General features: G+C 37.6%; 3 protein-coding genes across 7 annotated transcripts; 2 read left to right on the forward strand and 1 right to left on the reverse strand.

Annotated features, from left to right (window-relative positions):
- The first annotated feature begins 286 nt into the window (after nt 1–286).
- On the forward strand, nt 287–4,151 carry LOC130979673 (disease resistance protein RGA2-like). Its single transcript, XM_057903159.1, has 2 exons — nt 287–3,572; nt 3,646–4,151. The coding sequence occupies exons 1-2, from the start codon at nt 287–289 to the stop codon at nt 3,753–3,755; spliced, it is 3,396 nt and encodes a 1,131-aa protein (XP_057759142.1). The 3' UTR covers nt 3,756–4,151.
- Nucleotides 4,152–7,828: 3,677 nt separating this feature from the next.
- On the reverse strand, nt 7,829–13,885 carry LOC130982834 (putative disease resistance protein RGA1). 5 transcript variants are annotated; one of them, XM_057906946.1, is made up of 5 exons: nt 13,306–13,885; nt 13,058–13,211; nt 12,442–12,629; nt 8,207–11,438; nt 7,829–8,108 (listed from the first exon to the last, which is right to left on the reverse strand). In XM_057906946.1, the coding sequence occupies exons 4-5, from the start codon at nt 11,190–11,192 to the stop codon at nt 7,987–7,989; spliced, it is 3,108 nt and encodes a 1,035-aa protein (XP_057762929.1). In that variant the 5' UTR covers nt 11,193–11,438; nt 12,442–12,629; nt 13,058–13,211; nt 13,306–13,885; the 3' UTR covers nt 7,829–7,986. The 5 variants fall into 5 exon arrangements, with proteins under 5 accessions (XP_057762929.1, XP_057762930.1, XP_057762926.1 ...); XM_057906947.1 differs by having other exon boundaries at nt 8,207–11,449; XM_057906943.1 differs by having other exon boundaries at nt 8,207–12,629; nt 13,306–13,606; nt 13,692–13,879.
- A 586-nt stretch (nt 13,886–14,471) lies between these two features.
- LOC130979680 (putative disease resistance protein RGA1) lies at nt 14,472–18,090 on the forward strand. Its single transcript, XM_057903199.1, has 2 exons — nt 14,472–17,813; nt 17,919–18,090. Exons 1-2 carry the CDS (start codon nt 14,501–14,503, stop codon nt 18,023–18,025), a joined length of 3,420 nt encoding a protein of 1,139 aa, XP_057759182.1. The 5' UTR covers nt 14,472–14,500; the 3' UTR covers nt 18,026–18,090.
- Nucleotides 18,091–24,107: the final 6,017 nt, after the last annotated feature.

The raw sequence follows: 24,107 nt of genomic DNA on the forward strand, positions 1-24,107 counted from the left end.
AAGTTGTATGAGAATGATGAAAGGCTGTTAGGTAACCTTCCTTTAAAAATGATTTTAATACCAAAAGTAGCTAACTGATATACTTTGAGTAAGAATCTTTGTATGCTTTCCTCAAAGAGCAAGTAGGAATCCCTCTGTAATGGAACCCACCCCATAATTTTAATCTTTTCTAATGGTTGATTGTCTGAGAAGCAATGATGGATTACATTGAGAGTGGTGTTGACATTGTGCAAATCCAAACTATCCCTCACTGAACTTTCACATATCCTTGCTTTCATCTCTGAAAATGGCAACTGATGCTTTGCTTGGAATTCTCATTGGAAACTTGAACACTTTTGTCAAGAATGAGATTGCAGCACTTTCCGGTGTTGACTCACAGATCCAAGAGCTGTCTGATAATCTCGAGGCAATCCGTGCATTGTTCCAAGATGCTGCAGAGGAGCAATTCAAAAGCCATGCCATAAAGGACTGGCTGAAAAAGCTTTCCGATGCCATGCACGTGTTGGAAGATATCTTGGAAGATTGTTCAATGGAATCCAATCGACTTCAAAGTAAAGGGTGGTTAGCCCGCTTCCAACCCAAGACTATTTTGTTTCGTCATGCTATCAGCAAGAGGATGAAAGACATGGTCAAGAGGTTCCAGCGTATTGATGATGATAGGAGAAGGTTTCAGCTGCCTTTGGGAGTCAGACAGAGGCAACAAGAAGATGATGATGATCTGAGGCTGACTGGTTCTGCCATCCCTGAGCACCAGATATATGGAAGAGACCAAGATAAACACAAGATTGTAGATTTTCTCACAGAGCATGCCAGTAGCATTGATGGCCTCTCTGTGTATCCCATTGTTGGCATGGCAGGACTTGGGAAAACAACACTTGCTCGATGGGTCTTCAATGACGAGAGGGTGATCCAGCATTTTGATTTGAGAATTTGGGTTTGTGTTTCCACAAACTTCAATATGATGAGAATTCTACAGTCCATTGTAGAATCCTCCACCGGAGTGAACCCAAACCTCTCCACTTTAGAAGCAATGCAAAACAAAGTTCAACAAGTGCTGCTAGGCAAACGATATTTGCTTGTTCTAGATGATGTGTGGGACAATGTCAAATGGGAGGACTTCAAGTCTGTGTTGCATTGTAGCGGAACCAAAGGTGTCTCAGTTTTGGTCACTACGCGAGATCCGAGAGTTGCATCTGTCATGGGAACATGCTCTACTCATGACTTGCAGCCTCTGTCTAAGGACGACAATTGGTTATTGTTCACACACTATGCATTTGGTGCAGCCAACAAGGAGCATGAAGAGTTGGCAGAGATAGGCAAAAAAATCGTGAAAAAATGTGTCGGTTCTCCTCTGGCAGCTAAAGTTCTTGGAAGCCTTTTGCACAATGAAAAGGATGAAAAACAATGGCTCAATGTGTTGGAAAGTAAGTTTTGGGACATTGATGCTGTCATGGGTGCTTTGAGACTAAGCTATTTTCATTTGAAGCCATCATCACGGCAATGCTTTTGTTTTTGTGCTCTCTATCCTGAAGATTTTCGAATCTCAAAGGAACAGCTAATTCATCTTTGGATGGCCAATGGACTAATTAAATCCAAAGGGCATTTGGAGGTTGAAGATGTTGGTAACCAGCAATGGGAGGAGCTGCTCCAGAGATCATTTCTTCAAGAAGTATCGATTGACGCGAATGGAAACACCACCTTCAAGGTTCATGACTTATTCCTTGATCTTGCCCGCTCCATAGTGGGAGAAGAGTATAAAGCTTATGATAAGTCTGCAAGCTTGACCAATTTGTCAACAAGGGTCCACCATGTAAGTTACTCTGGCTTGCCTGAGTTAAATCAGCATACCTTGAAGAATATTGAGTCCTTGAGGACTTTTATTGATCTTGATCCAGCAATTAGCAAACCCCACATTAGATATCCAGAATTGGTTTTGCGTAAAGTGCAGTTATGTAATTCTCTCCGAGCATTGCGTACAAGATCTTCTCAACTCTCAGCACTGAAAAGTTTAACACATTTGAGGTACTTGAATATTTACAATAGTTACATTACAAAGTTGCCAAAATGTGTTTCTAGGCTGCAGAAATTGCAAATTCTAAAGCTAGAACAATGCTATTTTCTTACTTGTCTGTCCAAACACATATTGAAGCTGAAGGATCTCAGGCATCTCTTAATTGATGGATGTCGGTCATTAGTAGAAATGCCTCCAAAAATGAGGGAGTTGAAACAACTGAAAACACTGAATATTTTTATTGTAGATTCAAAAGCCAAACATGGCTTAGCAGAGTTACATGATTTACAGCTTGGTGGTAGACTACACATTAAAGGTCTTGAGAATGTCCATAGTGAACATGATGCTAGAGAGGCTAATTTGATGAATAAGAAGGAGCTGAGTTATTTATATTTGTCTTGCCATTCTGATTCTAATTCTAATTCATTATGCATTAGTCCGGAGAGAGTACTTGAAGCCCTTGAGCCTCCCCCTAATCTCAAGAATTTTGGGATTAATGGTTACATGGGATCACAATTCCCTGGTTGGGTGAGAAATACTAGCATCTTTTCAAGCTTAGTTAATGTTATACTCTTTGACTGCAACAACTGTGAGCAGATTCCTCCACTTGGTAAATTACCACATTTAGAAAGTCTTTATGTATGTGGTATGAAAGATGTGAAGTACATTGATGAAGACTCGTATGATGGAGTGGAGGAGAAGGTGGCCTTTAAGTCCCTAAAGGAGCTAACTTTGATAGAGTTGCCAAAGTTAGAGAGGATTGTAAGGGACGAAGGAGTAGAGATGCTCCCACTTGTTTCCAAAGTAACCATTCCATGCAGCCCCAATATGAAGTTGCCACTCCTTCAATCCGTGGAGGTACTTCAAATTCAAGGAGTGGAATCTGACAATGAAGGCGTGGCTTCCTTTCTGGAAGAAATCTTTCTGAGTATGCATTATGTTAAACAGCTCACGATTAGTTGGTTTCCCAAACTGAAGGTTTTACCTCAAGAACTGGGCACCCTCAGCTCACTCCAGGAACTGGAAATTGAGGGTTGTGTTGAGCTTGAGTCCTTGGCAGAGAATGTTTTTCAAGGCTTGAGTTCTCTTCGAAGATTGGACATTTCCCATTGTCCAAGACTAAAATCCTTGTCTAGTGTTGTGGAACACCTAACTTGTCTTGAGTCCCTTGGTATCTCGGATTGCCCAGAATTGACGACTCTGCCAACTAACATGAATAAGCTAACTGCCCTCCATGATGTTTTTATCGGTGGTAGAGTACCAGAAGGTCTTCAATGTATCCCATCCCTCAAATCTCTGATTCTAGTTGATGCGGATTCATTGCCAGAGTGGTTGGGAGATATGACTTCTCTGCAACGCTTATTCATTTTTCGCTCTCCAAGGATAAGGTCAGTTCCAAGTAGCTTTCGAAACCTGACAAACTTGCGTTCCCTCACAATTGAGAAATGTGCTGGGCTGGAGCAGCGATGCCAGAGAGAGACAGGGCAAGATTGGCCAAACATTGCTCACGTTCCACACGTTCAGTTGATTCCCACGCAGCAACTGAAACATACATGTTGGGGTAAATTCTCTTGTTTTCTTTTCTTTTGTCCATGACCCTGCCTTCTTGTACTCATGTTTGAAATACTTGACAGAAATTGCCAAATTCAAATGGAATACGAGGAAGTCAAACATATCAAAATTTCCAGAATTTAATGCATTTAACGCAATGGTTGAAGCTCTCCATGAGCAGAAGCAAGATTAGCACTCAGATATCACATGTTTAGCTCATTAATTTGGGAGGAACACAGTACCAAGCTCTCTCGCGGCCTTCATAATCTATGTGTAAACATAAACTTACTTTTGCTTCATTCTGTAACATGAATATTTTCTGTTCAGCCACAGTGAGGCTTTTTCTCTTCTTTTTTCAGTTCAGGATAAGGTGGCAGTATATGCATGCATACATACAATCACACATATTGGAAGAAACCTTTTGCTGTTAATTCCACGGAAGCACCAACCAACTCATATTCTCCCCCTCAACAAAACTTGGCTCTGCTGTGGTTTTGCCAATGTCCTTTTGACTTAACATTGTGTTTTAGAATTTTATATGTTGACCTATTTGTTAATTATTTATGAGTAGTTCTACATTAGTTTGTGATGGAAGACAGTTATTTTCATACACTTTATTTGATGGAAAAAAGACTAGGGTTCCTAAAACTCTGTACTTTGTACCATCATAGTATATTGATTCAAATTGGATTCTATTTCTATATATACTATATTCAGATGGGTTATTGTGGATTTGTGGTTAAGAAAAGTTTCACATAGCTGAATTGCAGGGAAACCTCCAACTAACCATTTTTCAATTACAAATTGGGGTATTAGGATGCTGACAGTGATGGTGGCTGCAACAATATTTAACACGGCTTAGATCTTTTATGTGTTAGTTTCATTATTGCTATAATCAAAATAGTTACAAGGATTTTAAGCAGACTGAGCTTAGTTGAACAAAGTCTTATTTGGCAAATTATATTGCATGTGAATAGATTTGGCCTTCAATATATAGGAACTTTAAAGCTTGAGCAGTGTATTTGAGCACTCAAAACCAAAACTGCTATAGATATGTATAATTTATGTAAAACCAAAATTGCAATGATGCAGAATTGACTGAAAACAAGGGTTTATGAGAAAGAATGCAAACAACGTTTCGAAGGACCAAGAAAAGTGACAATCCTTTGTGATTATTATGTGCCTAAATATTGTTGCAAGCACATAACATTTCATGCCATAGATCTATCATCCACTTCATCTACAAGTTATCATGAACAAAATCTGTATAGTAAGTAACACTCGGTATTAGTATTGTGTTATATATTTTCTTGTAAAGTATTCGAATTCTTGTAAAACATAGCATATCATGTGAGATTTAAAACTTTGATTTCTTCACGTGAATTATCCTGGATATTACACAAGAAAATTAAGATAAAAGAAGAAAGGGAGAAAGAGGAGTTTCCGATACATTTGATGGCAAATAAAGAATATATGTATATGAAAATTTTCTATATAACTTAAAAAAATCAGATTATTGTTACCAAATCTTCATTTTGATATAAATTTGAACTTGACTGATTCTTGGTTTTCAACTTTGTCACAGAATGAATCAATCATCAATCATCAATCTTTGATTTTCAATCAGAATAACTTAAAGAATGTTGAGTCCTTGAGAACTGGCAACAAAGGAGATCTATTACATACAAACATTGATTTTACATCATATTCTCTCCATGCATTGCGTACAACATCTTTTCAAGAGTTTAACGCATTTTAGAGGATTGGCCATACATTGCTCACATCCCTCACATCCACTTGATTGCCCTCTGTTAAGTAATTTGAGAATGAAAACAACAACATTACCACGCGGATGATTAATTGTGCATTTCAACTCGATCTGTTAGTTATGAGATATTTCTTGTAGAGCTTTGTGGCTATTACCAAAGTAATATTTCTCATAATCATTCTCTAAATAGATATTCTTAACCTTGAAGAATGTATGAAACTTTACAACAATAATTCTTCAAATAAATGGAACATTATATATCCCAAATTGGACATCAAACTACTACCATTATGGGGGCATAGATTATTTAATTTTAAATATGTGGAACTAAAATTATCTACTTGTTTTCATAAAGAATAATTTGTCTAATATTCTAAATCAAAAACAAATTTAAAGACCAATCTAAAATATCACTCATTTTGAAACACAATATCAAAGCTTCGTCATCCTTCGTGGTTCATAAAATAATTGGCTTCTAGACTTCTAATTTATGGTCTTATCTCTTAAGCCACTATAAATATCTGATTGCTGAACTCATTCATGTTCCTCTTAGCAAATATCAATGGCTTTGGATTATCAAACCATATGAATTTCTAACTTCCTTATACAAGACTTCTAATTTGTGGTCTATGACATTTTTTGTGTGTGATTTTTTGGTAATCAAGATAAAACTGTTCGTTCAAAAAAAATAACAATGCATCTTAAAAAGGGCAAAGAAGAACAACATCATCTTATTACAAATTGGAAGCCATTGCTACTATTTTCATCATAGCAACAACAAACTAACTAACGTATAACTCTTAAACCCTGCTATAACCCAAGTTCTCTATATCCTATGAACTTTTGACTATTGCTTTAGCTATCATCACTCTATCATCATTGCGAAACCCAGGACTGTAACTAAAAATAATTGGTTTCCCCTTGATCATTTCTATAAACTATGTTGAATATGTGAAAAATTTTCAGGCCAGCTGCATTGCAAGCGTATGAAGATCTGTAAACATGCGGCCACAAGTCGTGATAGCAATCACTTGTAGACTGAACCCCTGAATAAATAAATAAGAAGATCTGTAATTTTCTAGTAAGGAATAAATCAACAATCCAAAGATCAAAAAACATCAACACATGAGAAGAATATGGACAAGGAAGGATGCATGTATATCTTATAGGCAACTTTGAAATACAATTTCTTGTGCCTGGAAAAGTTCTGCTAGAATATTTGGTCATGTAAAAGAGGGTCATATGATTGGAGATATCAGACAAGTTTATCCTAGCAATGAGTATTTTGAATTGTTTGCAATGGGGAAAAAGATACAAACTTATAGCACAAGAAGGTGATTTTGTTACTTAAGACACATTATATAAGTGAAATAATGTGAGGAATATATATAGCAGAAGCAGCAAATTAAGAATTAATAGTGAAGGAGGGAAACTAAACTAAGATTAGAATGTGCTCCCAGATTAATGGAATAATGAACATGTAATTCAGGGAAATCTGCAATACACAAACTCAAGCATGTTACTGATGATGTCTCCCAGATTTTTTAATCCTGCTATTGCTACATGTTGCGCATAATTCGTATAATAGAATTTAGACATCAAGCAAAACAGGACATTTGTTCACACAATATATGCTGCTGCCTATGAGTAAGATGTAATATATTTCCTCTTATTTTAAAGTAAGTGTCATTTTGGACAAATTAGTATATTGAAAATTTTATATATTTAAGTAATCTATTATTTAGAGAAATTGATTCTTTAAAAAATATATCACTTTTAACTAAATTGAAATTCATTTTGAAAAGAGTAAAATGTTTTCTTTTATTCATTTATGTTTCTTCTGCACTGTAACTGAATATTGACTCTAATATATCTTACACATACATCAGTTAAAAAAACAAATAAATAAATGAGAGAAGAGAAAAATCTCTTACCCAAACACCATCTATAAATCATCTCGAGCTTTGCCTAAATGGAAGCGGCTGTTGATTCAATATTTATGGCAAAAAGGATATCATCCTGCTGATTTTGAAAACAACAATGCTAGGGAACCAACTCTATATAAGCCAAGAATCAGCCAACTGGTAAACCAGAGGCACTAGTGACTTTAACCGGATGTTGCTACTGATAGGCACACGGATGTTTCTTTTTCTTGTAAATTGGATGGTTTTGGATATGATTTCTATGTTTCATGTGTTACGCATTAATAAAACATAATTAATTATATGGAACCAACTAATGACTGATCAAAGCATCTGTTCCGGGATTCTCTCCTAACACTAGCGTATCTTCGCTCATGTTTTGAACGTGGTCAACAATAATTTAAAAAACAAATTAAATTATAAATTAATAAAACTAATTATAATTAATTATGTTGTTTCATTCTTGGCTGATTATTAGTTGGTTCCATATACTTTTCCTTTTGCAAAACCATATATCAGTGATAAGAGTTGATTGATTTAAAACAAAACAAAATTAAAATAGAATTTGATCACATTAATAACAGGATGATAAAAATGCAACAGATAAGAGTACTAATATCTATCTGGAGTTCTATTTACAGTTTTACAGAGTGTGAGAGAGCGATGGAATTCAATGCTAACGATTCCATCCAATGTTTCTGACCTCATGATCAGGGTTCAATCATCATCCATTTTCACATTTTGTACCAATAAAAGAGCGCTTCAACCAGATGGTCAAATGTATCAGCTTCAGCGAAATGATGACGACGTCGATCTCTTCTTAGCTGCCATGATCTCCATTTGGATCTGATTTTATCTACGCACATTGATTAAGTTATAGTTATGAAAGGCGAGATACTAATTCACACAAAGATAAATTAATGGTAAAAACAGAATAAAGGGATGAATTTATACCAGAAAATGTCTCTTCATGAATGGGAACCAGTTTGAATTGTGGGATGTGAGCAATGTTTTGCCAATCCTGTCCTGTTAATCTGGTGCATCGCTTCTGCAGCTCCTTATGACACCCACGAATAGATAGCTCACGCAAGTTTGTCAGGTTTCGGAAGCTACTGGGTAGTGACCTTAACCCCTTACAGTCGAGATGTAACTTTTGAAGAGAAGTTAAGTCCCCCAACCACTCAGGAATTGAACGTATGTTATACACATCCAAACTTTGGAGGGAAGGCACATTTTGTAAGCCTTCTGGCAATGTATCACAAGAATTGATGTAACTATGACGAAGGGAAACTAGCTGATTCATGCTACTCGGTAGAGTCACCAGCTTCGGACAGTATATGATATCAAGGCGCTCCAGACAAGTTAGATGTCTCACACCTTCAGACAAAGATTTCAGTTCCTTACAACAACCAATACTCAAAGTTCGAAGTGAACTCAAACCTTGCACCACGTTCTCTGAAAACGACTCGAGTCTATCGCAATAGTTGAGTTTTAACTCTTGTAGTGAATTAAGGCTGCCTAGTTCATGGGGTAATGCCTTGAGTGTAGGAAAGTGTTTAATATGGAGGACCTTAACACGATGCATATTCTCCACAATAGATTCCGGGAAAGACAAAGCCATGTCTTCACTATCACTATGATCAGAGTCTGACCCTGTTCCGTCAATCCAAATGTACTCTAGAGATGGAAGGAGTGGCAACTTAATCTTAGGGACACATGAGACCTTTAATTTAGAAAGAAGTGGAAGCATTTCTACTCTTTCATCTCGTAACATCCCTTCCAAGTTTGGCAGCTTCAATAAGGTCAGGTCCTTCAACGACTTAAATGCCTTCTCATCCACGCCATCATAAGAGTCATCATCAATGTACTTCACATCTTTCATTCCAGATACATAAAGAACGGTTAAATGTGGTAGTTTACCAAGTGGAGGTACGTGCTTGCAGTTCTTGCAATCATAGAGTATCACCATAACTAAGCTGGAAAGAATTGAAGTATTTTGCATCCAGCTAGGCAACTCTACTCCGCTGTAACCATTCATCCCAAAACTCTTGAGATTGGAGGGAGGCTCAAGCGCTTCAAGTATTCTCTCAGCATTGGCACCACACCTTGAATCAGAGGAGCCCCATGACAGGTATAACTTTTCCAACTTCTTCTTAGCACTCAAATTAGCATCTCTAGCATCACCCTCATTTATGACATTTTCAAGCCCCTTGATGCGTAGTTTGCCTCCAAGCTGTAAATCACGTAACTCTGATAACCCATACCCTGCCTTTGTATCCACAATAAAAAGATTCAATGTTTTCAAACATTTCAACTCGCCGATATTCGGAGGCATCTCTACTAATGAATCACATTCTTCAATTAGGAGATGTCTAAGATCCTTCAATTGTGTTAAGTGTTTGGGCAAACAAGAAAGATATAGACATTTTTCTAACTTCAGAATCTGCAATTTTTGTAGCCTCGAAACACATTCAGGCAGTGTTGTGATACCGCTGCTACGCAGATTCAGGTACCTCAAATGCGTTAAACTCTTCAGTGCTGAGAGTTGAGAAGCATTTGTACATAGTGCACGGAGAGAATTGAATGGTGGCAACCCATGAAGATTGCGATGATAATCAAATTGACGAAGAATAATCATACTCCTCAAGGATTCTGCTTTCTTGAAGGGATCCATGTTTAACTCTATCTCTGGTTTTAAACAAGTGACATGGTGGACCCTTGTAGACAAATTGGTCAAGCTTGCAGACTCATCATAAACTCTGCACTCTTCGCCCATTATGGATTGGGCAAGTTCATGAAATAAATCATGCATCTTGAATGTAGTTCTTCCCAATGCATCAATCTCAACTTCTTGGAAAAATGATCTCTGACATAATTCCTCACAAGCCTCATTACCAACATCCTCAATCTCCAACTTCCCTTTGGATTTGATCAAACCATTGGCCATCCAAAGATGAATAAGTTGCTCCTTTTCCATTCGAAAATCTTCGGGGAAAATGGCACAAAAAGCAAAGCATTGTCTTAATGACAACTTCAAATTGAAGTAGCTGATTTTCAAAGCACGTACAATAATAGCATCATCCTCAAGTATGTCCCAAAACTTACTTTCCAATACATTCACCCACTGTATTTCCTCCTTTTTATTGCGCAAAAGGCTTCCAAGTGCTTTAGATGCAAGAGGGGAACCACCACATTTCTTTACAATCTCCTTGCCTATTGCCACAAGCTCTGTGCGCTCCACTTTGTCTGATCCAAATGCATGGTATTTGAACAATAACCAATTATCATCCTCGGATAATGGTGACAAGTGATGAGCAGGGCATGTTCCCATGACAGATGCAACACTCTCAACTCGGGTAGTGACCAAAACTGCAGCACCTTTTGTTCCACCTCCGCAAAGCAAAACAGACTTCAAGTCCTCCCATTTGTCCGTGCTCCACACATCGTCTAGAACAAGTAAATACCTTTTGCCTAGCAGTATTTCTTGAACTTTGTTTTTCATTGCTTCTAAAGTAGAGAGGTTCGGGTTATGTCCACTTGTAGATTCCACAATGGACTCTAGAATTCTCATGGTATTGAATTCAGTGGAAACACAAACCCAAATTCTCAGATCGAAATGTTCAATTACCTTCTTGTCATTGTAAACCCATCGAACAAGTGTTGTTTTTCCAAGGCCCCCCATGCCAACAATTGGATAAACAGAGAGGTTGTTACTGCTATCAGCACTCCTTGAAAGAAACTCCACAATATTTTCTGTGTCTTGCTCCCTTCCATAGATGTTGTGCTCAGTGATACCAGAACATGTCTGGCGCCATGCTTCATCTTCTTGTTGCCTCTCTGGAACTCTTCCACGCAATTCAAACCTTTTCCTTTCTTCATCAATTTGACGAAACCTGTCAACCATCTCTTTCATCCTCTTACCAATGTCCCGACGAAACATAATGGTCACAGGATCAAGACGAGTTAAGCACTGCTCACTGTGTAGACGGTTGGACTCTATTGAACATTCATCTAAGATATCATCAAGCACGTGTGCTGCATCTGAAAGCTTCTGCAGCCAAAGCTTCACAGCACGCTCTCTGATCTGCTTCTCCTCAGCATCTTGGAGCACTGCATGGATTGCAGCAAGGTTCCCTGACAGCTCTTGAATCTGCGAGTGGACGCCCCAAAGAGTTGCAAGCTCGTCCTGAACAAAAGCTTGCAAGTTTTCAATCACCATTTGAAGTAGAGATTCAGCCATTTGAAAAGCTAGAACGAATGAAAGCTCATATATTGGACTGAATGCTATGCACATGCAAGTTGACTATATTATGACACTGGTTTGGTGTTGCAGTAAGAGGAAGGTAGATAAATCTACTATTATGAAACTGTTTTTGTGGGAGAATGTGAATGCGTCAAACATGCAACTTCACAAATTGCAATTTAAATCACTTTAACATAGTTTTGGAATCTCGTGCTCATTACTCCCAAAGAACCAGCCATTAGAAAACATAATAGAAGAATAAAAAAATGATTGGGGTAGGCCTACGTTTCAAGAACAGAGGCATTTGGTGGGTGGTTGTGACAATTTTTTAGTATTTTTAAGCAGACCTTGGTAAACATATGTCTTCCATGTGAGTATGCATATATACATATATGATTAGAGGTGAATTCTTACATGCTCCTACCATGTTTGTGTGTTACATGCAATTTCCATCTTTGCCATTAATTCTTGTAATCAAAGATCGGAATGGTTTATTATAAAATTAACACATGTAATTATGAAATTATGTTTAAATTAATTTACAATATCATCCTCCTTGCTTTCCAACTCCAAACCTCCATAAGTCCTGGCCCCCATGACCATTCTCATCAGTCTCAAATTAACAGAAAAGACAAATTCTTTGGAGCTATCAGATCATATCTATTTATTATTTTTTATAAATTAAAAGAGAGAACAAAGTGACCCCTCAAAGCTATTGCCATTTTATCTCTTCTTGTTGTGCCATCTAAGCCTAATTCTTTACATTCCCGCATTTCCCTTCCTTCCTATTACCTCAATTTAGTATACTACCAAAGACAATATTCACTACAAATGATTGCAAAATATAATGTATTCTTTATTTCATGAGTATTAGTTAAACGAATATGAAATTAGCTAAAGTTCCAACGTTGTATGTTGTCTCATAAGGTCAATGGAAAACACACACCAGAGCCACTTTGCTTGAGGGGCAGAATATGAGAAGGTGGTACTTCAATGCAAAACTAACAGCAAAACACTTCTTCAAATATGTGAACTTGAATATGAAAGGTCAAGCAAGTTGGGAATCTTGATAGAACCGAAAACTACTTTCTTCAAGTGTGATTGCATGGACTCATGCCTACGCTGCAACCTCAGCTTCAATGAAAAAAAATGAAGAGATTTCTCAGTATGATTGAACATAGAATTTTCAGGTTGTAGAATAAGCCAAAGAGTATCATGCTAAAATGGATGCAAGTTTTATGAACAACGTTGAAGTTCAATTTTGCCATAATTGGTCATATTAAAGAGGGTTATATTCGTGTGGAAACACAAACTTTATCATTAGTAAAGAATATTTTGCTTTGTTTAAAAAAGGAAGAGACACATTATTTGAACGAAGTAATGCCAGGAATATACTAGATAATAGATGAATGCTGATTGTAGTTGCTAGTTGAAACAAATACACAATAAAAACATGTAATTTTGTTTTATAAAATCGTGTAAAAAATGAACAAATGATGTAAGAAATATAAGTGGCAAAGACTGTATTAAAAATAAAGAGAGAATGGAGAGATATATAGTACACGGTTGTGATGCTAATCTACTTTGCTTCGTTGCTTGCTACATCTACATGTGCACTTTTGATTCAGAGATCTTCAACAATTTGGTCAAACTCAAATTTTAGAGATCGAGAACGAGTATTAATCTTCATCGTGTTCCATCTACATTTGAATAGATCTGCAAGCAAGAAGTGATCAATTATTTGAAAGGCGATTAGAAAAAACACAAATTGAGCAGTGATAAAGAAAGAAACTGAAGTGAATTGATTTACCGGATGTGAGAGATGTGAGCAATGTATGGCCAATCTAACAAATGGAATGAAAGAGATTGAAGGGGTGGCAACTTCAATCCTTAATTCCGAAACAAGTGGGAGCATCTCAACTCCTTCGTCCCTTACATTCCTCTCTAACTTTGGCAACCCTAACAAATTTAGTTTCTTTAGGAACTTAAAGGCTTTCTCCTCTACTCCATCATATGAGTCTTCATCGATGTACTTCACATCTTTCATTCCCCGTACATAAAGACTCGTTAAATGTGGTAATTTACCAAGTGGAGGAATCTGCTCACAGTTTCTGAAATCAAAGAGTATAACAATAACTCAGCTTGAAAAGATGCTAGTATTTCCCATCCAACTAGGAAATTGCAATCCCCTGTAACCTTGAATTCCGAAATTCTTGAGATTAGGGGGACTCTTTCAGGATTAATACATATTGAATTAGAATCAGAATTCCAAGACAAATATAGCCAACTCAGCTCCTTCTTACTCATCGCATTCACTCAGGACATTCTCAAGGCCTTTAATGTGTAGTCCTCCTCCAAGCTGTAAATCATGTTACTCTGCGTGCTAAGCCATGTAACTTTGCTTGAATACGTATATATCAAATAGTTTACTTCTATTTAATTTATTTTAATTTTAATTATAAATTTATTTACTTTTAAATTAATTATATTTTTATTTAATAATAATTATAATTTTATTTATTTATTTTTTATAATTATATAATATTTATTAATATTATTTTTTTAATAAATACTTATAATATATAATAATATAATAGATATAAATAAATTAATAAATTATTAAAATTTAAAAATTTATTTTAATATAAAAAAAATATTTATAATAAAATAAAAATAATAAAATACTTATTATTTTTATTTTATATTATTTTAAAATAACTAAACATTTTTAAAATATTAATAAAAATTTTTAATTATTTTTTATTTTTTATTTACATGACATGGATCAATTAGTTTAATCAGTAATTCACCCGTTAACCAATAATTCAAAAATTCAATAACATGACTGGACAACTATGCTCAAGACTACAGTCACATGGTGTAGGACCCATTTAACTTCACTTAATAGTGGTTTGTTTAGTCAATGTCTTCAACCTGCACATTGGCAGCAGCAGTAAGATAGTAAGATTATTACCACAAACTACTTTCTTCATTTACCACTGAAAATGGCAACTCATGCTTTGCTTGGAATTCTGATTGGAAACTTGAACACTTTTGTCCAGAATGAGATTGCAGCACTTTCTGTTGTTGACTCGCAGATCCAAGACCTGTCTGAAAATCTCAGTGCAATCCGTGCGTTATTCCAAGATGCTGCAGAGGAGCAATTTACAAGCCATGTCATGAAGGACTGGCTGAATAAGCTTTCCGATGCTGCGCATGTGTTGGAAGATATCTTGGAAGATTGTTCAATGGAATCCAACCGTCTTCAAAGTGGAGGGTGGCTAGCCCGCTTCCATCCCAAGACTATTTTGTTTTGTCATGCTATCAGCAAGAGGATGAAAGACATGGTCAAGAGGTTCCAGCGTATTGATGATGATAGGAGAAGGTTTCAGCTGCCTCTGGGTTTCAGACAGAGGCAACAAGAAGATGATGATCTGCGACAAACTACTTCTGCCATCACTGATCAGCACCAGATGTATGGAAGAGATGAAGAAAGAGACAAGATTGTAGGCTTTCTCACAGACCATGCCAGTAGCACTGATGGCCTCTCTGTGTATCCTGTTGTTGGTATGGGAGGTCTTGGCAAAACAACACTTGCTCGATGGGTCTTCAATGACGACAGGGTGATACAACATTTTGATTTGAGAATTTGGGTTTGTGTTTCTACAAACTTCAATATGATGAAAATTCTACAGTCCATTATAGAATCCTCCACCGGAGAGAACCCAAACCTCTCCACTTTAGAAGCAATGCAAAACAAAGTTCAACAAGTGTTGCTGGACAACCGGTGTTTGCTTGTTCTAGATGATGTGTGGGAGAATGACAAATGGGAGGACTTGATGTCTGTGCTGAATTCAAGAGGTAGTGAAACCAAAGGTGTTTCAATTTTGGTCACAACACGCGATCAGATTGTTGCATCTGCCATGGAAACATTCCCTACTCAATCTCATCACTTACAGCCATTACCTAAGGATGAGAATTGGTCATTGTTCACACACTATGCATTTGGCCAAAACAAGGAGCAGCCTGCAAAGCTGGTGGAGATTGGCAAGGAAATCGTCAGAAGATGTGTGGGTAATCCCCTTGCATCCAAAGTTGTTGGAAGCCTTTTGCGTAATAAAAGAGAGGAAAAACAATGGCTCAATGTGTTGGAAAGTAAGTTTTGGGACATTGATGGTGTCATGGGTGCTTTGAGACTAAGTTATTTTCATTTGAAGCCATCATCACGGCAATGCTTTTGTTTTTGTGCTCTCTATCCTGAAGATTTTCGAATCTCAAAGGAACAGCTAATTCATCTTTGGATGGCCAATGGACTAATTAAATCCAAAGGGCATTTGGAGGTTGAAGATGTTGGTAACCAGCATTGGGAGGAGCTGCTCCAGAGATCATTTTTTCAAGAAGTATCGATTGACAAGTATGGAAACACCACCTTCAAGATCCATGACTTATTCCTTGATCTTGCCCACTCCATAGTGGGAGAAGAGTATAAAGCTTATGAGTTTGAAAGCTTGACCAATTTGTCAAGAAGGGTCCACCATGTAAGTTACTCTGGCTTGCCCGAGTTAAATCAGAATACCTTGAAGAATATTGAGTCCTTGAGGACCTTTATTGATCTTGATCCAGCAATTAGACATCTCTTCCATGAACCTCCGGCATTGGTTTTGCGTAAAGTGCAGTTATGTAATTCTCTCCGAGCATTGCGTACACGATCTTCTGAACTCTCTGCACTGAAAAGTTTAACACATTTGAGGTACTTGAATATTTACAATAGTTACATTACAAAGTTGCCAAAATGTGTTTCTAGGCTGCAGAAATTGCAAATTCTAAAGCTAGAACAATGCTATTTTCTTACTTGTCTGTCCAAACACATATTGAAGCTGAAGGATCTCAGGCATCTCTTAATTGAAGGATGTCGGTCATTAGTAGAAATGCCTCCAAAAATGGGGGAGTTGAAACAACTGAAAACACTGAATATTTTTATTGTGGATTCAAAAGACAAACATGGCTTAGCAGAGTTACATGATTTACAGCTTGGTGGTAGACTACACATTAAAGGTCTCGAGACTGTCCAGAGCGAAGATGATGCTAGAGAGGCTAATTTGATAAGTAAGAAGGAGCTGAGTTATTTATATTTGTCTTGGAATTCTGATTCTAATTCTAATTCTAATTCATTATGCATTAGTCCGGAGAGAGTACTTGAAGCCCTTGAGCCTACCCCTAATCTCAAGAATTTTGGGATTAATGGTTATAGGGGATCACAATTCCCTGGTTGGGTGAGAAATACTAACATCTTTTCAAGCTTAGTTAATGTTATACTCGTTGACTGCAACAACTGCGAGCAAATTCCTCCACTTGGTAAGTTACCGCATTTAGAAAGTCTTTATGTATCTGGTATGAAAGATGTGAAGTACATTGACGAAGACTCATATGATGGAGAGGAGGATAAGGTGGCCTTTAAGTCCCTAAAGGAGCTAACTTTGATAGAGTTGCCAAAGTTAGAGAGGATTGTAAGGGACGAAGGAGTAGAGATGCTCCCACTTGTTTCCAAAGTAACCATTCCATGCAGCCCCAATATGAAGTTGCCACTCCTTCAATCTGTGGAGGTTCTTGAAATTGAAGGATTGAAATCTGACAATGAAGGCGTGGCTTCCTTTCCGGAAGAAATCTTTCTGAGTATCCGTTATGTTAAACATCTCATGATTAGTAGCTTTCCCAAACTGAAGGTGTTACCTCAAGAACTGGGCACCCTCAGCTCACTCCAGGAACTGGATATTGATGATTGTGTTGAGCTTGAGTCCTTGGCAGAGAATGTTTTTCAAGGCTTGAGTTCTCTTCGAAGATTGACCATTTCCTATTGTCCAAGACTAAAATCCTTGTCTAGTGTTGTGGAACACCTAACTTGTCTCGAGTCCCTTAGCATATGTTCTTGCCCAGAATTGATGAATCTACCAACTAACATGAATAAGCTAACTGCCCTCCATAAGGTTTATTTCTGCGCCGGGGAAGACAATGGTAGAGTACCAGAAGGTCTTCAATGTATCCCATCCCTCAAAACTCTGATGCTAGCTGAAGTCGATTCATTGCCAGAGTGGTTGGGAGATATGACTTCTCTGCAACACTTCATCATTTTTCGCTCTCCAAGGATAAGGTCACTTCCAAGTAATTTTCGAAACCTGACAAACTTGCGTTTCCTGGCAATTAAGAAATGTGCTGGGCTGGAGCAGCGATGCCAGAGAGAGACAGGGGAAGATTGGCCAAAAATTGCTCACGTTCCACACGTTGACATTCGCGAGCAGCAACATAGATATACAAGTTGGGGTAAATTCAACTCCTTCTCTTGTTTTCTTTTCTTTTGCCACTGGTTAATGTGTCCCAAGTTCCATGACCCTGCCTTCTTGTACTCATGTTTGAAATACTTGACAGAAATGGCCAAATTCAAATGGAATATGAGAAGATCAAACAGATCAAAACCTCCAAATTTTGCATTTGACGAAATGGTTGAAGATCTACATAAGCAGAAACAAGATTAGTACTCAGATATCACATGTTTAGCTCATTAATTTGGGAGGAACACAGTACGAAGCTCACTCATGCCTTCATAGTCTATGTGTAAGCATAAACTTACTTTTGCTTCATTCTGTAACATGAATATTTTCTGTTCAGTCAGTGAGGCTTTTTTTTCTATTTTTCAGTTCAGGATAAGGTGGCAGTATATGCATGCATACATATAATCACACATATTGGAAGAAACCTTTTGCTGTTAATTGCACCGAAGCACCAACTAACTCATATTCTCCCCCTCAACAAAACTTGGCTCTGCTGTGTTTTTGCCAATGTCCTTTTGACTTAACATTGTGTTTTAGAATTTTAGATTCTGAATATGTTGACCTATTTGTTAATTATTATCAGCGGTACTACATTAGTTTGTGATGGAAACTGTATTGGACAGTTATTTTTTATACACTTTATTTGATGGAAAAAGGACCAGGGTTCCTAAAACACTGTAATATGTACCATCATAGTATATTGATTCAAATTGGATTCTATTTCTACATATACTATATTCAGATGGGTTATTGTGGATTTGTGGTTAAGAAAAGTTTCACATTGCTGAATTGCAGGGAAACCTCCGACTAACTATTTTTCAATTACAAATTGGGTATTAGGATGCTGACAGTGATGGTGGCTGCAACAATATTTAACAAGGGTTAGATCTTTTATGTGTTAGTTTCATTATTGCTATAGTTAAAAGTTACAATGATTTTAAGCAGGCTGAACTCAACTGAACAACGTCTTATTTTGACAAATTAAATTGCATGTGAATATATTTCGTGTAACGTTCTGAAAATTTTTTTTCTATTTTGAAAAATTTTACATTTGATTTCTTTTATTAAATTCTTACATTATCCTTATTCTCTCTTCCCAATCCTAACCCTAATTTTATCCATACTAATCCTCTTCTAACACAAACACACCTGAGAGAATGAAAGAAAGAAAAAGAGAGAGAAGAAAACCAAGATGCGAGAGAGAGAAAGAGGAGGCGCCGTCCTGTGCTGCTGTGCCTTGTCGCCGTCGCTGCGTCGCTGCGGTTGCCTGGGTCATCATCGAAGGGAGCCGGTCTAACCTTGAGAGAGCGAATGAGGGAGCTTCTTAGAGAGAGAAGGGCGTTCGCGGAGGAGGAAGAACCGCGACGAGGGAAGAAGGGGGCCGCTGTCATTGCTGAATGAAGAGGGAGAATTTGAGCTGGCCAGAGAAGGGAGGAAGAGAGAGTCGCGATGGAGGAGCCGTTCACCATCGTCGCGTCTGCTGTTGTCATAAACATAGTAATTTTTAGTGTTTTTTAAAAGTATAGAAGATATATAAATAGGAGAGGCCAATTTTTATACTTTAAATTTTTTAATTTTTTTTAACAGAAATTCATCGGTCCAATTTTTGTATTCTCACAAATTTTTTAGTCCGATTTCACAGATTCCTCAATTTAATTTTTGTATCCTCACAAATTAGACGGTCCAATTTTTATTTATTTAATTAAATGGTTTCACATTTGAGAATAACAACTTCATCAACACACACTTTAAAAAAACACTGTTGCTATTCCAATATCAAAAACAAAATCTGCTTTTAATTGTAATAAGCTGATAATATATGTCTATGTATGAGTACTATCGCTCTACTTTTGTCGCGTTTCTGTGGAAATTATCTTGAGTGCTGATATTGGTGTTGTCATGGAACCGTTGGAGCGGTTGATGTTATAATTACATTTGGGATGTAGTCGTTGAAGTTGCTGTCAGTGTCTAAATTCTATGCTGTTTCTTGTACTAAATTTGATGTTATTTGAACGAATAGTGATAAGAAACTTGTATACATAATTCAAATAGTATGGAATTTGAATATTTGTAACATAAAATTTATTATGATTAATAGTATTATTATAACATTTGTTTAATAAATTAATTATTGGAGTTATAAATTTATTGTATTGTTTATAACGGTAAAATATAATAAATATAGGTATATAAATTCAATGTCTTTTTTAGTTTCTTTTGTATATTTTTTGTTGATTTGGCAAAAATTTAGTGGTTATAAATTTCTTGTATTGTTTATAACGTATAAGATATAATAAATATAGGGATATGAATTCAATGTATTTTTTTTGTTGTTGATTTGGAAATAATAATTCATTTGGCAAAACTTTAGTGGTTGATTCTAAAATTTTGTCAAGTGAGTGATGTTACTGATATGGCATTATTAGGAAGAGCAAGATGTCTTAAAAATAATGTGGGTAAATTTTGTGAAGGTATCAGCCTCCTTGAGAAGAGGAAGAAGAAGAATATCTAGAAGATGCTGGAAGGTTTTGGAAGAGCAATTGTAATATGAATTCAATCACACAAAAGTTAGTACAGGGACTGATATATATACACATAGGGTTTAAATGGAAAGACTAATTGATTTCTAACAACTTTGCTAATTTGGCTCTAACTGACTTCTAACAACTTTGCTGATGTGGCTCAGTAGTTCTAACTAACTGCACGTGTTTTCTGCAAGTGCAGGGTCATTGCTACTAACATCAACCCTGCTACTGGACTCTACTCTTTTATTACTACTAACATCAATACTGCTACTAATTTCTTTGCTGTCTGTCTCCAGTTCTCGACCATCAATTCTGAGTTGTGGTTTGAATTTTAGAAAGGATGCACTTGACAGTAGTTTTGTAAGGCAGTCAGCTATTTGGTCGTGGGAAGGAATATGAAGCACATGAATCTTTTTGTTGGCCACAAAGTCTCTGACAAAATGGAGGTTTAGCTCAAAGTGTTTGCTTTTGTTGTGAAGAACAGGATTGGCTGCAAGTAGCACAGCACTTTGACTATCACAGTAAAGGCTTGGCTTGGTGGTGCATGGCACTTTCATCTCACTCAGCAGGTTTTGAACCCAAATAATTTCAGTGAGGCACAATGCCACTCCTCTGTATTCAGCTTCTGTGGAACTTCTAGACACCACTGTCTGCTTTCTGCTTGACCAAGAGACCAAGTTAGGTCCAAGGTAAACACAAAAACTACTGGTAGATTTTCTATCATCAACATCACTCCCCCAATCTAAGTCACTGAAGCCATAAATTCTGCAGTCACTCGACCTTTGAAACCTTAAGCCATGCTGGGTTGTGCCAGCCAGGTACCTCAGTATTCTTTTGACAGCTCTCCAATGAGTTTCTAGAGGGTGGTGCATAAATTGTGAGACTTTATTGACAGCAAAGGTAATATCTGGTCTGGTGATTGTTGCATATTGGAGGCCTCCTACAATGGATCTGTACAGCGCTGGCTTCTGAAATGATTCACCATCATGCATTGAGAGTTTCAAGCTGGAAGCCATTGGGGTAGGCATGGCTTTTGCATCATGCATTCCCGCTTTTGCAAGCAGCTCCTTGATATACTTGGTTTGGCAGAGGAGTATTTCATTGTCGTTTCTCTTAACAGCTTCGATACCCAAGAAATAATTCATTTCTCCTAGGTCCTTTAGAGAAAAGATTGAGTTAAGCTGGCCGATTAGTGTGGCAATTTCAGAGTCTGAGCTCCCTGTGACTAAGATGTCATCGACATAGACAAGAATATAAGTTGCTGAGGATGCTGTAAATCTTGTGAAGAGAGACGTGTCTGAGATAGTGTTATGGAATCCAAAGCTGTCGAGGGTTGTCTTGAGCTTAGTGAACCACGCACGAGGCGCCTGCTTCAACCCATATAGTGACCTCTGAAGTTTGCACACATGATGCAAATGGTTCGGTGAGAGAAAGCCTTCCGGTTGAGTCATATATACTGTTTCTTCAAGGTCCCCATTTAAAAAGGCATTGTTGAAGTCAAATTGCCTTATTTTCCATCCTTTTGCCAAAGCCAAAGTTAGCATGATTCGCACAGTAGGTGGCCTTACTACGGGACTGAAAACCTGGTCAAAATTCACGCCTTCCTTTTGGTGAAAACCCTTTGCCACTAGCCTAGCTTTGTACTTTTGAATGGTGCCGTTGGGATGTCTCTTTATTCTAAAGATCCATTTGCAACCAATGACAGGGGCAGCATTAGGAGTGGGTTTGGGGACTAGCTGCCAAGTGTGGTTCCTCAAAAGAGCTTCATATTCCTCCTCCATTGCTCTTTGCCAATGGGGACAGGTGAGAGCCTCTGCTACTGTCGGTGGCAGGGTCTCCGAGAGGTCAGTGGTACCCTTTTGCACTACTGCTGCATACGTTTTAGGCTTGAAAACTCCAGATTTGCTTCTTGTTTGCATTGGATGCTGGTTCGTTGACAAGGTAGCTGGGGCTGGCAGTACAGCTTCAATCCTGCGTGATTGATGAGCACCTGCATTAGGAGTGACATTGCTGGGAGATGGATTAGCGACAGCAGTAGTATCATCAGAAAGAACAGAATAATCAGACACAGACACAGGTATGGCAGGTAATGATGCATGTATGTCATTGGGAATATTGGAAGTATCATTTATAGAATGCAATGTATGAGGTGCATTAGGAGGGGGTGGGGGTGTGGTGAGAGGAAGAGGTTGAATAATGGGAAGAGGACTGAGATTGAAAGTGGGATTGGGGATTGGTTGTGGGATAGTGTGGTGAGGTTGGGACCGAAATAGTTGTGGGTAAGGAAATTCTGATTCATTGAAGTACACATTTCTTGAGATAACTTCTCTTCCATTTGGGAATAAGCACCTATATCCTTTGTGGTCTGTGGCATAACCAATAAATATTGATTTGTCAGATCTGTGATAAAACTTGTGTGCATTGTATGGTCTTAGCAAGGGATAGCAAGTGCAGCCAAAGGATTTTAAAAAATCATAGTCAGGTTTGGTATTAATGAGGGCTTCTAATGGGGTTTTGTTGTTGAGAAGTTGGGTGGGCAATCTGTTTATGAGATAGGTGGCAGTCATGGTTGAGTCTTCCCAGAATGTGAGAGGTAGGTTGGCTTGAGCTAGTAAGGTGAGTGATGTTTCAGTGATGTGTCGGTGCCTTCTTTCAACAGTACCATTCTGTTGGTGGGTGTAGGGACAGGTAAGCCTGTGTTGAATGCCGTGATTAGTAAGAAATTGGTTGAATGCCAAAGACATGTACTCTCCTTCATTGTCTGTCTGTAATGCTTTAATTTTCAGTCCTGTTTTGAGTTTAATAGCTGCTTTGTACTGTTGAAAGGCTTTAAAGGCCTGAGCTTTGGTGTTAAGCAGGTAAGTGGTGATGTGTCTGGTACATGCATCAATGAAACATATATAGTAACAAAAACCTGATCTACTATATATTGGTGTTGGCCCCCAAACATCAGAAAATATTAATTCTAAAGGTGCATGAGATGTACATGAGTCAGGATATGGCAATTGGTGTATTTTGCTTATGCAACAAGCATGACAAAATGAAGGATCAAGACTGTTTTTATTTATTGCATCAGCCAGCTTTGGCACATTACATTGTTTCATTACAAGTGTAACTACTTTATCAGAAGGGTGGCCTAATTTTCTATGCCACTGCCGAGTTATGTCACTGACTCTTTTACAAGTGATGTTTGTTGTGATAGGATCAAACTCCTTTGTTATAGACTTAAGAAGACCTTTGTTTTCTGAATTTTCTTTTTCTTTTTCATGTAGGACAGAGATTTTATTACAAAGGAAAATTTGAGGGCTGTCAGTAGTTGAGCCTGAGCTGGCCATAGTGTGTGGTGTGAGTTTAGCTGAGGTTGGTGAATTTGGTTCTGCAGCAGGTAAGCTTGAAGACTTGGGACCTTGGTCAGGTGTACTTGGTTTTTCTTTGGAATTGTTGGTTGTGAATTTTGATTTTTCAGATATATTGGTGATGCTGCAGGTTGGTATAGAGGGTGGGGATTGTAAAGGCTTGGTGTTAGTGGCTCTGGGGATAACTTGGATTGGTGAATTTAGCTCTGCAGCAGGTAAGCTTGAACACTTGGGACCTTGGTTAGGTGTAATTGGTTTTTCTTTGGGATTATAGGTTGTGAATTTCGGTTTTTCAGATATATTGGTGATGTTGCAGGTTGGTGTAATGGGTGGGGAATGTAAAGGCTTGGTTTCAATGGCTTTTGGGATGACTTGGATCCCTTCAAATCTGTATAGTCCTTCCTT

Source organism: Arachis stenosperma, chromosome 5, assembly GCF_014773155.1.
Source record: "Arachis stenosperma cultivar V10309 chromosome 5, arast.V10309.gnm1.PFL2, whole genome shotgun sequence".
In the NCBI taxonomy this organism is placed as follows: Eukaryota; Viridiplantae; Streptophyta; class Magnoliopsida; order Fabales; family Fabaceae; genus Arachis; species Arachis stenosperma.

Excerpts from the sequence above, each read along its gene's own strand:
- LOC130979680 (XM_057903199.1), top strand. The coding sequence starts at position 14,501 with ATGGCAACTCATGCTTTGCTTGGAATTCTGATTGGAAACTTGAACACT. Across the intron at positions 17,814-17,918 it reads ACATAGATATACAAGTTGGG|AAATGGCCAAATTCAAATGG; the intron begins GTAAATTCAACT and ends AATACTTGACAG.
- LOC130979673 (XM_057903159.1), top strand. The coding sequence starts at position 287 with ATGGCAACTGATGCTTTGCTTGGAATTCTCATTGGAAACTTGAACACT. Across the intron at positions 3,573-3,645 it reads ACTGAAACATACATGTTGGG|AAATTGCCAAATTCAAATGG; the intron begins GTAAATTCTCTT and ends AATACTTGACAG.
- LOC130982834 (XM_057906945.1), bottom strand. The coding sequence starts at position 11,546 with ATGTGCATAGCATTCAGTCCAATATATGAGCTTTCATTCGTTCTAGCT. Across the intron at positions 8,109-8,206 it reads TCATGAAGAGACATTTTCTG|ATAAAATCAGATCCAAATGG; the intron begins GTATAAATTCAT and ends CAATGTGCGTAG.